General features: G+C 36.4%; 2 protein-coding genes and 1 long non-coding RNA gene across 8 annotated transcripts; all 3 read left to right on the top strand.

Moving 5' to 3' along the window:
- The first annotated feature begins 833 nt into the window (after positions 1 to 833).
- On the top strand, positions 834 to 14,198 carry LOC135945482 (uncharacterized). 6 transcript variants are annotated; one of them, XM_065493206.1, is made up of 4 exons: positions 834 to 889; positions 1,859 to 1,986; positions 6,780 to 6,791; positions 13,971 to 14,198. In XM_065493206.1, the coding sequence occupies exons 1-4, from the start codon at positions 887 to 889 to the stop codon at positions 14,152 to 14,154; spliced, it is 327 nt and encodes a 108-aa protein (XP_065349278.1). In that variant the 5' UTR covers positions 834 to 886; the 3' UTR covers positions 14,155 to 14,198. The 6 variants fall into 6 exon arrangements, with proteins under 6 accessions (XP_065349278.1, XP_065349281.1, XP_065349279.1 ...); XM_065493209.1 differs by lacking the exon at positions 13,971 to 14,198 and having other exon boundaries at positions 6,780 to 7,032; XM_065493207.1 differs by lacking the exons at positions 6,780 to 6,791; positions 13,971 to 14,198 and adding an exon at positions 3,482 to 3,808 and having other exon boundaries at positions 1,859 to 1,992.
- Positions 7,419 to 8,769, top strand: LOC135946118 (uncharacterized). Its single transcript, XR_010575487.1, has 2 exons — positions 7,419 to 7,507; positions 8,335 to 8,769. It is a non-coding gene; the product is annotated as an uncharacterized LOC135946118 (long non-coding RNA).
- A 1,021-nt stretch (positions 14,199 to 15,219) lies between the features above and the next one.
- Positions 15,220 to 17,138, top strand: LOC135947090 (uncharacterized). The gene is made up of 2 exons (XM_065495663.1): positions 15,220 to 15,834; positions 16,811 to 17,138. Exons 1-2 carry the CDS (start codon positions 15,832 to 15,834, stop codon positions 17,126 to 17,128), a joined length of 321 nt encoding a protein of 106 aa, XP_065351735.1. The 5' UTR covers positions 15,220 to 15,831; the 3' UTR covers positions 17,129 to 17,138.
- Positions 17,139 to 17,390: the final 252 nt, after the last annotated feature.

Genomic DNA, 17,390 nt, shown 5'->3' on the forward strand with positions numbered 1-17,390 from the left:
TTAAAATATTCACAATATTTTTTAATCCGGCAAAACTGATTTTTTCCTATCCAAAAACTCTTAACAATAAAAAGAAAAGGTTAAAATTTACATTTAAACAAGTATTGATCATTCCGATCTTTCAATGAAATTAAAAAAATGGAATCGTTAAGACGGAAACGTACTAGTAAATTGATGAAAAACCTGGCTTTTCCATATAATCAATTGCTATCAAAATTATATGGAGCAAGCATTTCGCGCATTTCGCGCATTTTTCCCTATGCCCATATACATCAAATAAAATATATATTGCATTTCCCTGTTTAGTTGACCTCATTCACCGCAGGTGTCATATATGATAAGAGTGTCCTTACTAGAAAAATAAGCGACACGAATTATCAATAGATGACTCGTCTCTTATTTATGCACTCCAGTGCGCACAATTAAAAACTCGTGCAGTTTGTCCTTGGAATGCCGGCAGCGCGGTTAGGTTTTTCCCAGCACAAACAGACTCTCTGTCTCTTCCATCCTGCCATTTTAAAACAACCCACAACAATTGCTCTCAATTATATTACAATGTGTTAATTACGTTTTGAACAGGCATGAGAGGTAATTCAACTATTGCACCACCCACATGAACCTCCTCACTTTCCTGGGAGGCTTGTCCTATTTCCTCCGCACGTCACAAACATATTATTCGATGGATTTTTCCCTGACCTAAACCTGCGCGCCTGCTGCGGCTGCTTCTGAAAGGAGTAGGGATGAGTTTGCAGCGTGAACGTTAATATAAATATCGGTTGCCGCCCGAATTGGCTCATTCATCTTCTGCTCGCGGTTAGATCAGCTCTAAACTTTTGCTGCACTTTAAATACTTTGACGACCTTCCTCGTTGAAAACAAGCGGAAATATGGTATGTGAAAAAGTTTCTTGCTTTTTATTTTGTTTATGATTTGTGTTGCTAACTAATTTTCAGTGATTTCTTGTTTAATATAGTGGTTAAAATTAATTATATATACCCTCTAGTTTTTAATAGCGGGTAAATGTAAATTAAATATCATTGAATATTTTTCTAGCAATAATATCACAGGTTTTTTTGTGTTGAAAATTCTCAAATATGCATTTATTTCAACTTATCGAAACATTTAAAGTGGAATGATAATGGGCAACAATTGAAAATTACTTGAATTGTTGGATGCCATAAACAATTTGTTCAACAATTTGCAATAATAAAAAAGGACCTTCCTACAGTAAAAATTCAAATTTTGCCAATTTTCTCCAAAATGTACAGTGCTTGAACATTATTATTTTCTTGGCATATTCCGATTGCTCTCGTCGAGATCTGTCCAACGGTGTCTGCCACTTATTGGGCAAACTCTTGGTTTTGAAATTAAATCGGATTTCAAGTAAGGAGACAGCCATTACCATTTGAAAAGCACGCTAACTTTCCAGCCAATTTTCTCAAAAAATTACAGTGCTTCTTAGGTCAATTTAGGCTTTAACTGAATCCTAAGGGACGAGTTTATGCATTGGAAACAAGCATTTTCCAGGCTTTTGCAGTATCATTCCTCTTTAAATATTCAAGCCACAGTTAACCAAAGTAATTTTTCTCAACTTAACAAACAGCGTGTATTTTTAGGTGAAAAAATCATACTTTAACTGTCACAGCTAAACATATATTATTATTTTAGTAAATTAAGAACATTTTCCTATTTAAATATTCATGAACTGCCTTTGCCAAAGTGGTCTGAGCCTTAAAGAGCCTAAAAAACCTGCGAAATTTTGAAAGGGAAATCTCAGCATACTGTAAAAACGCCTTCAATCTTTTCCCGAGCGCACCAATTGCAGATGTTATAATAGATTTTTATCTGTATACACACAGATATCGAAAGTGACAATCGTCGCGTGCGTCTTGGTGGTGCTGGCGTCGATGAGTGCGGCGCAGAGTTACGCCGGCAGCAGGCCGTGGTACGACATGTACGGGCCCCAGACCGACACACCACCCGCCACCTCGACCTCGACCTCGACCTCAACCTCAAACACCTCAAACAACAACGTCAACAGCGGCGGAATTGGAGACCGCAACCAGTTCCTCACGCCCGTCGATTCCGTCAGCTTCAGATACTACAACAATGTGCCCATCGAAGGACCCGGCAAGCCGTGCGTCGGATGCGTTTACAGGCTCACCAGCAACGGGTTTGTCATGGTCAGGCCTTGAAGAGTGCTGAGAAGAGGAAATTTCCGTACATTTTGTATTCTGGACTGATATTGGTAAAAATGGATATATTCAATATTCTTGTTTATTTTTGCTCTAGTCATATACAATAAAATACAACAATAAAAATATTTTCAAATTAAAATATGTACGAGTTTTTATATAATTGAACAAACATTTATTGCACTCTCACAAATGTTCTTGCAAACAAAAATTACACAAAAAAAAAAATAAAATTTGGTTTTTCCATGTTAACGCAGCTTTTATCAAAATTTTAGTTGGCACGCATTTCGTGTTTTTTCCCCGTATTCCCATATTTATACATCAGATAAACTACTGCATTTCCCTGTTTCGTTGAGAAAAATATTACTAGAAAAGCGTCTCAAATTATAAATTTGGAAATTTTGGCTCGTCTCTTTAACTATTCAAGTGCGCACAATTAAAAACCCATGCAGTTTGCCCTTGGATTGTCGACAGCGTGGTTTGGGGTTACCCTCAAAGAGGCTCTCTGTCTCTTCCATCCTGCCATTTTAAAACCCATAGCAATTATTGCTCTTTAATTATATTATAATTTGTTAATTTCGTTTGAAACAAGCCAGGACGATGTTCTAGAGGTAATTCAACTATTGCAACACCCTCATAAAACTTTTCTCCTTTTTCCTGGGAGGCCTGTCAAATTTCCTCCGCGTGTCACATTTCCGATGGACTTTTCCCTAAACCTGCGCGCCTGCTGCTGCAGAAAGGAGTAGGGACAAGTTTGCGGCGTATACGTTAATATAAATATCCGTATAGCTTCCCGAATTTGCTCATTCATATTCTGCTCGCGGTTTGATAAGCTCGACACTTAAGATACCTTGACGATCTTGCTCGTTGAAAAATCTAAAAAGCGAAAATATGGTATGTAAAAGTTTCTGACTTATTATTTTTTTTGTTTTATGTTTCTGCGATATGTGTTGCTAGCATTTTTTCAGTATTTTTTTTGTTATTTACAGTGGTTGAAGGTACAATACAACTATATACCCTAGTTTTTAATTGCAGAGAAGTAAAAAATGTAAAATAAATATCGTTGAATATTTTTTTCTAATGGAAATTCTCAAAGGTGCATTTATTTCAATTTAACCAAACATTGAAATATTGGAAATTTCTCTGTACATAGATCCCGAAAGTGACAGTCGTCGCGTGCGTCTTGGTGGTGCTGGCGTCGATGAGTGCAGCGCAGAGACCGGGTAACGCTGGCCAAAGGCCGTGGCACGACCATTTCGGGCCTCAGACCGACACACCACCCGCCACCTCAACCTCAACCACAACCTCAAACAACAACGGCGGCGGACTTGGAAACCACGACCCGTTCCTCACGCCGGTCCAGACCATCAGCTTCATATTCTACAACAATGTGCCGATCGAGGGACCTGGCATGCCGTGCGTCGGATGCGTTTACAAGTACACCAGCAACGGCTTTGTCATGGTCAGGCCTTGAAGAGTGCAGAGAAGAGGAAATTTCCGTACATTTTATATTCTGATTTGATATTGATAAAAATGGATTTATAGACATTCTTGATTATTTTTGCTAGTCAAATACAATTAAATACACTAATAAAAAGATTTATTAAATTAAAATACAGCGTTTTCATTTAATATAATAATTGCACACACATTCCTGCAATCAAAATTACGCAAGAAAAATAAAATTTGTTCAAAATGACTTGCAAAACTCATTATAAATTGAATAAATTGCAAAATCTGCGACATAATTTTTAAAATAATCTTAAAATCTTGAACTTGATCAATGCCAGCAATTGCACGGGAAATAATAACAAAGCACAAAGAGGAAATGCCATTGTTTTGACGCCCAACGGAAATCAATGCGGTTTTGCACATCATTTCACTTGAGTATTTTTTCCGCTTCTTCTATTTTTAGCTCTTTTTTATCCCTGTTCGAAGAGCGGGAAGGGCGCGCACTGCACTAGCACGAATGCTGAAACCCGGGTCCCAATAGCACCGCGAATACATTTATACCCAAAAAATTAAGTCATCTGCTGGAAAATAAATGACAGAAGAGCAAGGAAGAAATGATTACAATTGTGGAGACGTATTTATCATCACTTAACGAGTCAACGCGAGTAGTACAAAATACATCATTCCTACAGATAGAAAAGCATTTTACTTATTTCCATTGAGCACCGGATTCAGCTGATTTGACACTTGTTTTCATTACTGTCGTGACCTGCCACTGACCGGCGAGGCGCCATTGCCAGGCCAACGGGCTGACAAGTAAACAACCACCGTGTTCAATGTGATTCCGACGTCCGCTAAATAGCCTGCTCACGAGTGCGAACCCATTTTTAGGCATTGAAATTTGCCCATGCTCTTTCCATCGTGAACTTGGACATATTTACTTGTATACGTTAATTATTAAAACGCAGACGAGACTTTGAAAAAAATGCTTACGGACTGGCTGGCAATCGTTTCTTGACTTGTCGTTATGGGCGCCTGGTCAGGTCAGTAATAGGCTAAAGAAAGTCACGACAATTATGAACTATAGGTGTTTAATTCTAAATTTTTATACGAAAGTTATTTCACATATTTAATACATTAATACTCTCCAAAAAGTGGTACGCAACTTCCCCAAAATTACGCTACACATTATTAAACTAATTGGTAAACCAAGGAAACTCTCGACGCATTTATGTGGCTATGTTTTATATTTTCTCATTTAATCTTATATAAGTGCAAGAATTTACAGTATAGTCAAGGAAGAGGTTTTGTCCGCGGATGCCTCAACCATCAGTCCATCGGAGAGGACAAAATGTAAAATGTACCATAAAATGAGATTAACGCATTTAAATACTAAAAATAAAAATTAAATTAATCTAAAATGAAATCTGTTCTATAATTTTAATGAAATCAATTGTAAAGGACCAGCAGGACGTGAAAATTGGAAATTATTTTTATTTTCAAAATTTGTTTGTGATATACATATTAAATTTTCTATTTAAAATTCCACTCACAGCCAATCACCTTTGATAAATTCTTCGTCAATTTAATTTTTTTTCATAAATATATATGTGGTAAAAAACCAATAGTTAAATATTGATAGGAATTTCCAAAGAGGAAAGCAGTAGAAGTTGTTGTTGAATTAATAATTCAATATATTTTTTTCTATTTCACTCTCCAAACTCTAAGAATAAAATGGAACGGAAAATATTGCAATTAAAAAATTTATTCGACCTCCAAAAACTAATGTATTAAAAATAATGTAATTGTTAAGACGGAAACGTTCTAGTACGTTGATGAAAAAAATGGCTTTCCTATATAATCAGTTTAAATCAAAATTTTATGCAGAACGCGTTTCGTGTTTTTTCCCGTATTCACATCAGATTTAACACTGAATTTCCCTGTTTCGTTGACCTCATACACCGCAGATGTTAGAAAAGCGTTTCAAATTCTCGATTTCAAAATTTTGACTCGTGTCTCTTTAATAAGTACTCAAGTGCGCACAATTAAAAACCCAAGCAGTTTGCCCTTGGATTGTCGGCAGCGTGGTTAGGGGTTACCCACAAATAGACTCTCTGTCTCTTCCATCCTGCCATTTTAAAACCCATAGCAATAAAACATTTTAAACAGGCATGGATGGTAGTCTAGAGTAATTTAATTATTGCGCCACCAACTTAAAACTTCCTTCTTTCCTGGGAGGCCTGTCAAATTTCCTCCGCACGTCACGTTATTCGACGGATTTTTCCCTTAACCTGCGTGCGTGCTGCTGCAAGAAGTAGGGACAAGTTTGCGGCGTAAACGTTAATATAAATATCTGTTGCCGCCCGAATAGGCTCATTCGTCTTCTACTCGCGGTTTGATCTGCTCTAAACTTGCTGTTACTTAATATATCTTGACGAAAAAACCAATACGAAAATATGGTAAGTGAATTAAGGTTTCTTACTTTCAATATTTTCCTTTTTTTAAATAACTTGTTGCTTGCTAACTATTTTGCGGTAATTTGTTGCTTAGTAATATAGTGGCTGAAGGTAAAATATTGACTCTTGAATTGAATTTAAAAAAATATCGTTGAATATTTTTCTAGCTAAATTATTACAATTTTTTCTATTGGAAATCCTCAAATAAGATCGATGCATTTATTTCTACTCAAAAATCTTTTGATATTCAAGTTACAGCTAACCGAAGCGATTTTTTCAAAATTTTTAATAATGCCAAACTTAAAAAGTCACAGCTGTACATTTATTATTATTTTAGTAAATTAATAATTTTCCATTTTTGCATATTTTTAATTTTTTATGTTTGATTTACATAACTGCCCTTTGGCAAAGTTGTATGAGCCTCAAGAACCAATCACTTGAGTATGGTTCCTGCGAAATTTCGAAGGGGAAATAAATAAAAAAATCTTTCCTCGAGCGCACCAAATGAAGATGTAATGAGAGGAATTTCTCTGTTCACAGATCTCGAAAGTGACAATCATCGCGTGCGTCTTGGTGGTGCTGGCGTCGATGAGTACGACGCCGGTGATGTCCTCTTACGTTCCCAAACATCCGTGGTGGTACTATTTGGGGCCCCAGACCGACACACCACCCGCCACCTCAACCTCAACCTCAAACAACAACGGCAACGGCGGACTTGGAGACCGCGACCAGTTCTTCACGCCGGTCCAGACCATCAGCTTCAGATACTACAACAATGTGCCCATCGAAGGACCCGGCCAGCCGTGCATCGGATGCGTTTACAGGCTCACCAGCAACGGGTTTGTCATGGTCAGGCCTTGAAGAGTGCAGAGAAGAGGAAATTTCTGAACTGATTTTGATAAAAATGGATATTTGACATTCTTGTTTATTTTTGCTAGTCAAATACAATTAAATACACCAATAAAAAGATTTTTAAATTAAAAATGCAGAGTTTTTATTTACTATGATAATTGCACAAACGTTAATTGCATTCTCACAAATGTTTCTGCAAACAAAAATGCACAAGTAAAATAAAATTTGTTAAAATGACTTGCTCTCATATTTATTATAATGTTTTAATTACGTTTGAAACAAGCCAGGATGATGGTCTAGAGGTAATTCAACTATTGCGCCATCCACTTAAAACGTTTTTCGTTGGATTTTTCCCTGAACCTGCGCGCCTTCTGCTGCTAACTGAAAGGAGAAGGGACCAGTTTTGCAGCGTGAACGTTAATATAAAAATATCTGTTGCCACCTGAATTGGCTCATTCATCTTCTGCTCGCGGTTGGATCAGCTTTTAACTTGCTGGTCTTAAAATATCTTGACGACCTTCATCCTCGTTGAAAAAACAAAAGCGAAAATATGGTGAGTGAAAGTTACTCAGTTTTATTATTTTATTTTTTATATTAACTATTTTCCAGTAATTTCTTGTTTAATATAGTGGTTAAAGGTAAAATCCAATTATACCAGTTCTTAAAGAGGAATGATACTGGAAAAGCCTGGAAAATGCTTGTTGCCAATGCATAAACTCATCCCCTAGGATTCAGTTAAAGCCTAAATTGGTCTAAGAAGCACTGTAATTTTTTGAGAAAATTGGCTGGAAAGTTAGCGTGCTTTTCAAATGTTAATTGCTATCTCCTTACTTGAAATCCGATTTAATTTCAAAACCAAGAGTTTCCCCAATAAGTGGCATACACAATTGGACAGATCTCGACGAGAGGAATCGGAATATGCCAAGAAAATATGTTCAAGCACTCCAAATTTTGGAGAAAATTGGCAAAATTTGAATTTTTATTGTAGGAAGGTCTGCATTTTTTATTATTGCAAATTGTTGAACAAATTGTTTATCGGTCAATTGTTTAAGGCATCCAACAATTTAAATAATTTTCAATTGTTGCCCAGTATCATTCCACTTTAAATATTCAAGCAAACAGCTAAAGCGATTTTTTTTATTTGTAAGGTAAAAAATCATACTTAAAAAGTCAGAGCTGTCCATCTTACATTATTTTAGTAAATTAGTAAATTTTTCTTATTTAAATAGTTACATAACCACTCTTTGGCGAAGTTGTTCGAGCCTCAACGAGCCTCAATAACCTCGCACTCGAGCATGATTCCTGCGAAATTTTGAAGGGGAAATCCCAAACTTTTCCCGAGCGCACCAATTATTATAATAGATTTTGATACACACATAGATCTCGAAAGTGGCAGTCATCGCGTGCGTCTTGGTTGTGCTGGCGTCGATGAGTTCGGCGCAGTTTTACGCTGGCAAAAGGCAATGGTTTGACACGTTCGGGCCCCAGACCGACCAACCACCAGCCACCTCAACCTCAACCACAACCACAAACACCTCAAACAACAACGGTCTCCGACTTGGAGTCCCGTTCCTCACGCCCGTCGATTCCATCAGCTTCAAGAAGTACAACAATGTGCCCATCGAGGGACCCGGCATGCCGTGCATCGGATGCGTTTACAGGCTCACCAGCAACGGCTTTGTCATGGTCAGGCCTTGAAGAGTGCAGAGAAGAGGAAATTTCTGAACTGATTTTGATAAAAATGGATATTTGACATTCTTGTTTATTTTTGCTTGTCAAATACAATAATAAAAAGATTTTTAAATTTAAAACGTACGAGTTTTTGTATCATATATTAATTATGAACAAACGTTTTTGCAATAATAAATACACAAGAGAAATATTATTTGTTAATAATGACTTGTAAAACTCGTCATAAATTGCAACATACTTTGTAAAAAGATTAAAATCTTTTGAACCTGATAAAAAATGACATTTGGAACTGGAAAAAATTGCAAAGCTCAAAGAGGAAATTTAATACCATTGCTTTTGATGCCCGACGGAAATCAATGCAGTTTTGCACATCATTTCACAAGCATTTTCCGCTTCTTTGGGGCAGAAATTTAGTCTTGCGCAAATATTTTTTAAATACTAAAGTTTCATTTACACAAAAATTGAGTCATCTGCAGAAAATTTAAATACATATAATTCATAGTAGAGCTAGGAAGTGAGATAATTAAAATTGTTGCGACGTATTTATCGTCACTTACGCAGCTGATTAATTAATTAGTTGAATAATATATGTATTATTCCCATGTCGTTTGACTCTCTTCGGCCTGATCTGCCCCAACGCGCGCCTGCAGACGAAACTGATTCTATTTCCCTTTCCAAACTCAAAGAATAAAAATGAACGGAAAAAAATCGAAATTAAAATTTCTATTGGGCTTCCAAAGACTAATGAATCATAACACACAAAAAATGAAATTTTTAAGACAGAAACGTTCTAGTACGTTAATGAAAACAAGGCTTTTACATTCAATCAATTTTTATCAAAATTTTACGCACCACGCATTTCGTGTTTTGTCCCTATTGACATATTTATACATCAGATTAAATATCTTAAATATATACTGGATTGTCCTGTTTCATTGACCTCATTCACTGCAGATTCTATTTATGATATAGAGCAACCTGATTAGAAAAGCGTCTCAAATTATCGATTTAAAAATTTTTACTCGTCCCTTTGTGTTCCAGTGTGCGCACGATTAAAAATCCATGCAGTTATTTGCCCTTGGACTAGTGACACCAACAGCGTGGTTAGGGTTGACCCACAAAGAGACTCTCCTGCCATTTGAAATCCCATAACAGTAATAATTAAATGCTCTCGATTATATTATACTGTGTTAATTCCATTAAACAGGCATAGATGATGGTCCAGATGTAATTGAACTATTGCAACACCCACACAAAACTCCCTTCTTTCCTGGGAGGCCTGTCATGCGTTCGCCGGGACGCCCGGGACTCCCGGAATTTCGGATGTTCCCGGTGTCAGCAGGAGCCAAATTTTTAGAGGGAGCTACGGTCTACGATTCAGGATTGGAGCGGGAAAGTGTTGTTGGAGCGAATTTCCCGAATTTCATATTCACAACTCACTTTTAATTTTTCAGAAACGATACATTCTAAATAACTGTTAGGAATTTTTGTATATGTCAGACATTTTAGACGGTTTGATAATTTTATTAACTGTCCGTGCCTAAGTCCAATTAGCGGAGTTTTCATTTATGTTTTATCATCACTTTACTTAAAATTTCACAGAATTATCTTTCATTGACACGTGGGTTGTCCACTCTGATTCTCGATCGCAACTTCATAATCGTGAATAAAATACAGTGTTTACGATTTGTTTTAGTAATCTCTGATATAATCTCACTAATACAAAAATCAATTTCCTCCGCACGTTCGTCAAATTTTTCGATTGATTATTCCCTGAACCTGCGCTATTGCTGCTGCTGCTGCTGCTGAAAGGAGGGACAATAATTAGTTTTTGAACGATAGTATAAATATCTGTTGCCGCTCCAATTCACTCATTCGTCTCCTGCTCGCCGTTGCATCAGCTCAAAACTTGCTGCACCTGAAATTTCTTGACGACCTTCCTCTTTGAAAAAACAAAAACGAAAATATGGTAAGAGAAAAGGTTTCTCACTCTCATTATTTCATTTTTATCTTTTATTATTCAAAAGCGGCTTTAGACACAAATAATTTCTGGCGTTTCAATAAAAGACCTCGGTGCGGGGAGACGAAATTATGGCCACATTAGGCCCAAGCTCATCTGCGGCCACTCGGACCCCATTTTATCCACTCGGCGGTGTTATTGGGACCACGGATTGTTCTGAGCAGTGGTTAAAAAACTATTTTCCAGTAATTCGTCTTTTAATATAGTGGATGAGTTAAAATATATAAAACTGTACTCTCCAGTTTTTATTTTCAGGTCAAGAAAAAAATATCGTTAAATTTTTTACTAGCAAACCAATGTTACGATTTGTATCAATTTAAAAACAGCTTTTATTATTAAGGTGAAAAATACGAAAAATACATACCTAAAAGTCACAGCTGGAGCGTCAATTATTATTTTAGTAAATTTACAAACTTCCCTATTTTACATAACCACCCTTTGGCAGAGTTGTTCAAGCCTAAATGAGCCTCAAAATCCTTTTCACTTAAATGCATATCGTGCTTTTTACGAAATTTGAAGTGGAAATCTTATCCACACAGATCTCGAAAGTTACAATCGTCGCGTGCGTCTTGGTTGTGCTGGCGTCGATGAGTGCGGCGCATAATTACGACGTTAAAAGGCCCTGGTACGTCAAGATGGGGCGCCAGACCGACGCACCACCCGCCACCTCAACCTCAAATACCTCAAACAATAACGGCAACGGCGGACTTGGAGACCGCAACCCGTTCCTCACGCCCGTCGAGTCCGTCAGCTTCAAGAACTGCAACAGTGTGCCCATCGAGGGACCTGGCACGCCGTGCGTCGGATGCGTTTACAGGCTCACCAGCAACGGGTTTGTCAAGGTCATGGTTTGAAGAGTAAGAAGAGGATGTTTCCTAACATTTTATAGTCCGAACTTATTTGGTTAAAAATGGTTGTTTAATATTCTTGCATGCATTTGGTCTTTGGAGCTTGCCTCATGAATATTAGGACCTACTGGATGACGTCGAAACTATAGTCGAGATTAAAAACGACAATTTTTGCAACGAGGATGAAGCCTGGTTTAATTTATTGCCATTATAAAATAATCTTTGTTGATAAATTGCAAAATCTGCGACAAGCTTGGTAAAAAAATATTAATTAAAATCTTGACACTTGATTAATGCCAATATGGTACTGGAAAAAATTTCATAAAGCACAAGGAAAATTTTATTGCATTTGACTCCCATCAAAATTCAATGCATTCCTTGCAAATAGCTCTTCCGCTTCTATAAAGGGTCAGAAATTTGGTCTTGCGTAAATATTTGTTAAATACAAAAGTTATATTAAAACTAAAAAAATAAGTCACTCTGCAAAAAAAGAAAAATTCATAAATTACAGTAATTTTGTGCTGCAAATAAATGACAGAAGAGGAAGGAATTGTGGAGATGTATTTATCATCACTTATGCAGCCGATTTACAAAATTATTTCACATATATCTTACGTCTCTTTCTATTCCCCAAAGTGCTACGCCACTACCCCAAAATTATGCTAAAAATTATTTAGTTGGCAAACTAATGAAATCTCACGACCCATTCATGTAGCTATTTTAGTTTATTTTCTCATTGAATCTTATATATAAGTGCAAGTATATACAGTACATTCAAGGAAGAGGTTTTGACCGCGGATTCCTCAACCATCAGTCCTTTAGGACAAAATATGTACATAAAATAATAGGAATGATATATTAATGCTTCTAAGAACTAAACAATAAAGATTAAAATTAATCTAAAATGGAATCTGGTCTTTAATTACAAGCTTAATTTAATGGAGTGAATTATAGAGGACTAGTAAGACGTGTTAATTTTAATTTATTTAAATTTTCTTTTTAAAATTCCACTCATTACTGCTCACCTTTGATAAATTCCAGTAAGACATTATTGAATTAAAAATTATATAATGCATAATTATTGCACAATTAGCCAAACCAATTCCATATCCCTTTCTAACTCAAAGAAAAAAGGAACTGAAAAATTGTAATTAAAAATTCTATTGGACTTCCAAAGACCATTAAAACTAAAAAATATTGAAATTGTTCAGACGGAAATGTTCTAGAACGTTATTGAAAAACATTGCTTTTCTATTTATTCGGTTTTTATCATGTTTTTTCCATATTCACATATTTATACATCAGATAAACAACTGAATTTCCCTGTTTCGTTGACCTCTTTAAGTAATCCAGTGCGCACATTTAAAAAAAAACCAATGCAGTTATTTGCCCTTGGATTGTCGGCAGTGCGGTTAGGGTTTTTCCACAAAGAGAATCGCTGTATCTTCGATCCTGTCAATTTAAAAGCCAAAAATATTGCTCTCAAATATATTATAATTGTTGATTACGTTTTAAACAGGCTTGATGGTCTGGAGGTAATCAAACTATTGTACTACCAAAAAAACTCCCTTCTTTCCTGGGAAACTTGTCCAATTTCCTCCGCGCGTCACATATACTATTATTTCCGATGGATATGTCCCTGAACCTACTCGCAAGATTGCAGCGATAAACTTTAATATAAATATCGGTTCCGCTCAAAATTGCTCATTCGTCTTCTGCTCGCGGTTTCATCAGCTCTTAAAATAGTTTGACGACCTTCCTTAAATATGGTAAGTGCGTTTCTTACTTTCAATATTTTATTTTTTTATGTAAAAGATTTGTTGCTTGGCAAACTATTTTCCAGTAATTTTTAAATTAATAGAATAGTGGTTGAAAGTAGAATACATATAACTATCGTTGAATATTTTTCCAGCAAATTTATAACAATATTTTTGTTTTGGAAATTCTCTAGTTGCGTTTATTTCAATTTATTAACATGTGAATATTCAAGCTAAAGCTAAAAACCGAAGCGATTTTCCTCAATTTAATAAACAGCATGTTTTCTTAGGTGAAATATCATACTTTAAAGGTCACAGCTGTACATTTATTATTATTTTAAGATTTTTTCCAATTTACATAACTTTTTCTTCATCTTTGGCTGCAAAAATAGTTACGTAACCGCCCTTTGTCCTTTGTCAAAGTTGTTCGAGCCTAAAAGAGCCTAAAAAACTCCTTGCTTGAATATATGCTTCCTGGAAAATCCCAAAAAATCTTTTCCAAATGAAGATTTAATGAGAGAAATTTCTCTGCATACAGATCTCGAAAGTGACAATCGTCGCGTGCGTCTTTGTGGTGCTGGCGTCTATGAGTACGACGCCGGTGATGTCCTCTTTCACTGGCGGATGGCCGTGGAACGACATGACTACTGGGCCCCGGACCAACACACCAGTCACGACACCCGCCACCTCAACCTCGACCTCAACCTCAACCTCAAACAACAACGCCACCGGCGGACTTGGAGACCGCAAGCCGTTCCTCACGCCCGTCGGTTCCGTCAGCTTCAGGTTCTACAACAATGTGCCCATCGAGGGACCCGGCATGCCGTGCGTCGGATGCGTTTACAGGCTCACCAGCAACGGGTTTGTCATGGTCAGGCCTTGAAGAGGGCAGAAAAGAGGAAATTTCCTATCCTAACATTTTATAATATGAAATTACTAATTAAAACGAATATTATTTAAATAAATACGAGTTTTTATACATAATAATGACACAAAGGTTTATTGCATTCTCACAAACGTTCCTGCAAACAAAAATATACAAGAAAAATAAAATTTGTTAATGACTTGCAAACCTCACCATATAAATTGCAACATCTGCAACATACGTTGTTAAAAAAATATTGAAATCTTGAACCATAGGAACTGGAAAAAATTGGAAAGCACAAAAAGGAAGGAAATGCCATTGCTTTTGACGCCCGACGGAAATCAATGCAGTTTTGCACATAATTTCACAAGCATTTTCCACTACTTTGGGGCAGAAATTTGGTATATTGCTCAAATATTTTTTAAATACAAAAAGTTATATTTACACAAGAATTAAGTCATCCGCAGAAAATTTAAATACATAGAAAATATAGTGCTGTTAATAAATGACAGAAGAGCTAGGAAGCGAGATGATTACCATTGTGGACACGTATTTATAGTATTTATCATCACTTACGCAGCCGATTAACTCATTAATATATAATATCGTCCTGGTCCCGGCAAAATTGGGCAACGTTCAACAAACACCCAAATTTTCATTGTCGAATTGATTGTTGGCCTTTTCTTGCAACAAGGAAATTCGCGTTTGGTTGTTGAAAGTTACGCAATTTTGCCGGGACCAGGACGATACGTATTATTCCTATGTCTGGTCTGATCTGCCCCAGCTCGCGCGTGCAGACGAAACTGATTCTTTTCCCTTTCCGCAAACTCAATAAATAGAAAGGAACGGAAAAATTGAAATTAAAATTTTTAATGGGCTTTCAAAAAATAATTAATTAAAGCACAAAACATTATTGGAATTGTTAAGACGGAAACGTTAATTTTATTTCTTTATTAGTATTACACAGCGGTACAAAAATAATCGAAGCTCCTCCATTTCTGTCCGCGCATTTACAAATTAGTCTTATACAACAAAATTTCAATAACAATATATACATACAAGAAACATAGTGTAAACATTTCGTGTGTTCTAGAGTGCGTTAATGAAAAGCATGGCTTTTCCATCTTATCAGTTTTTATCAAAATTTTATGCAGAACGCGTTTCGTGTTTTTTCCCGTATTCACATCAGATTAAACATTGAATTTCCCTGTTTCGTTGACCTCATACACCGCAGATGTTAGAAAAGCGTCTCAAATTATCAATTTGGAAATTTTGACTCGTCTATTTTCGTACTCCAGTGCGCACAATTAAAAACCCAAGCAGTTTGCCCTTGGATTGTCGACAGTGTGGTTTGGGGTTACCCACAAAGAGGCTCTCTGTCTCTTCCATCCTGCCATTTTAAAACCCATAACAATAAAATGTATACATTTTAAACAGGCATAGAGTAATTCAATTAACCAAAATGAAACGCCTTTCTATCCTAGGAGGCCTGTCAAATTTCCTCCGCGCGTCACACATTGTTTCCGACGGACTGCTTTTGCCTAAACCTGCGCGCAAGTTTGCAGCGTTGAACGTTAATATAAATATTCGTTGCCGCTCAAATTTGCTCATTCGTCTTCTGCTCGCGGTTTCATCAGCTTTAAACTTGCTGTTACTTAATATATATCTTGACGAAAGAACAAATAATACGAAAATATGGTAAGTGAAGGTTTCTTACTTTCAATATTTTCCATTTTTATTTTTTGAATGACTTGTTGCTTGTTAACAATTTTCCAGTCATTTTTATATATTAATAGAATAGTAGTTAAAAGTAAATTATAACTATACTCTCTAGTATTAAATTTTAGGTCATTGAAAAATAACTATTGAATGCATTTTTTTCACCTTATATTAACAAAACATTTAAATAATCAATCTAAAGCTAAAACCGAAGCGATTTTCCTCAATTTAATTAACAACGCATTTTCTTATAGGTGAAATATCATACTTTAAAGTTCACACCTGTTCATTTATTATTATTTTAAGATTTTTTTTCCAATTGACCAGTTGCATAAACCCTTAGTGTTTGAAGCCGCCAACAGATGGCGCACCACAGACTTTCTTAAAAAATTTTGTTTTAAGCGGCTTTAAGGCATTTCCGCTGCGATTTCAGACTCAATCTAGCTATTTTGGTTTTTTTTTTAATTAATTTGCTAGTTTTTGACGTGCTGAAAACCAAAATAGATTCAGCCATTCGCCGTAGAAACGTTGGAAAAGATTTTTTATTTCAAAAAATAGTTTTTTACGATTCTACGGCGATTGGCTGAACCGATTTTGGTTTTCGGCACGTCAAAAATTAGCAAATTAATTGAAGAATGCACAGAAGCTAGATTGAGTCTGAAATCGCAGCGGAAGTGCCTTAAAAGCGAAAGTCTACGGTGGCGCCATCTGTTGGCGGCTTCGAACACTTAGGGTTTATGCAACTGGTGAATTTACATATCTTTTTCTTCGTCTGCAAAAATAGTTACGTAACCACCTTTTGTCCTTATTTGTCAAAGTTGTTCGAACCTAAAAAACTGCTCACTCTTGAATATGCTTCCTGCGAAATTTTAAAGGTGGGATGAAATCCCAAAAAATCTTATCCCGAGCGCACCAAAAAATGAAGATGTAATGAAAGAAATATCTCTGTTCACAGATCTCGAAAGTGACAGTGGTCGCGTGCGTCTTTGTGGTGCTGGCGTCGATGAGTACGGCGCAGCGTCCGTTGTACAACGGCTACACTGGCGGATGGCCGTGGTTGACTACTGGGCCCCAGACCAACACACCAACCACCACACCAACCTCAAACAACAACAACAATGGTGGACTTGGAGACGGCAAGCCGTTCCTCATGCCGGTCCAGTCCGTGAGATTCAGATTCTACAACAATGTGCCCATCGAGGGACCTGGCATGCCGTGCATCGGATGCGTTTACAAGTACACCAGCAACGGATTTGTGATGGTCAGGCCTTGAAGAGTGCCGAGAAGAGAAAATTTCCTATCCTAAAATTTTATAATATGAAATTACTAATTAAAACGAATATTATTTAAATAAATACGAGTTTTTATACACAAAGGTTTATTGCATTCTCAGAAATGTTCCTGCAAACAAAAATACACAAGAACAAAAACAAAATTTGTTAATGACTTGCTCTCTCATATATATTAAAATGTTTGAATTACGTTTGAATCAAGCCGTGATTTTGGTCTTGAGGTAATTCAACTATATAGTGCCA

This window comes from Cloeon dipterum, chromosome X (genome assembly GCF_949628265.1).
Source record: "Cloeon dipterum chromosome X, ieCloDipt1.1, whole genome shotgun sequence".
Classification (NCBI taxonomy): Eukaryota; Metazoa; Arthropoda; class Insecta; order Ephemeroptera; family Baetidae; genus Cloeon; species Cloeon dipterum.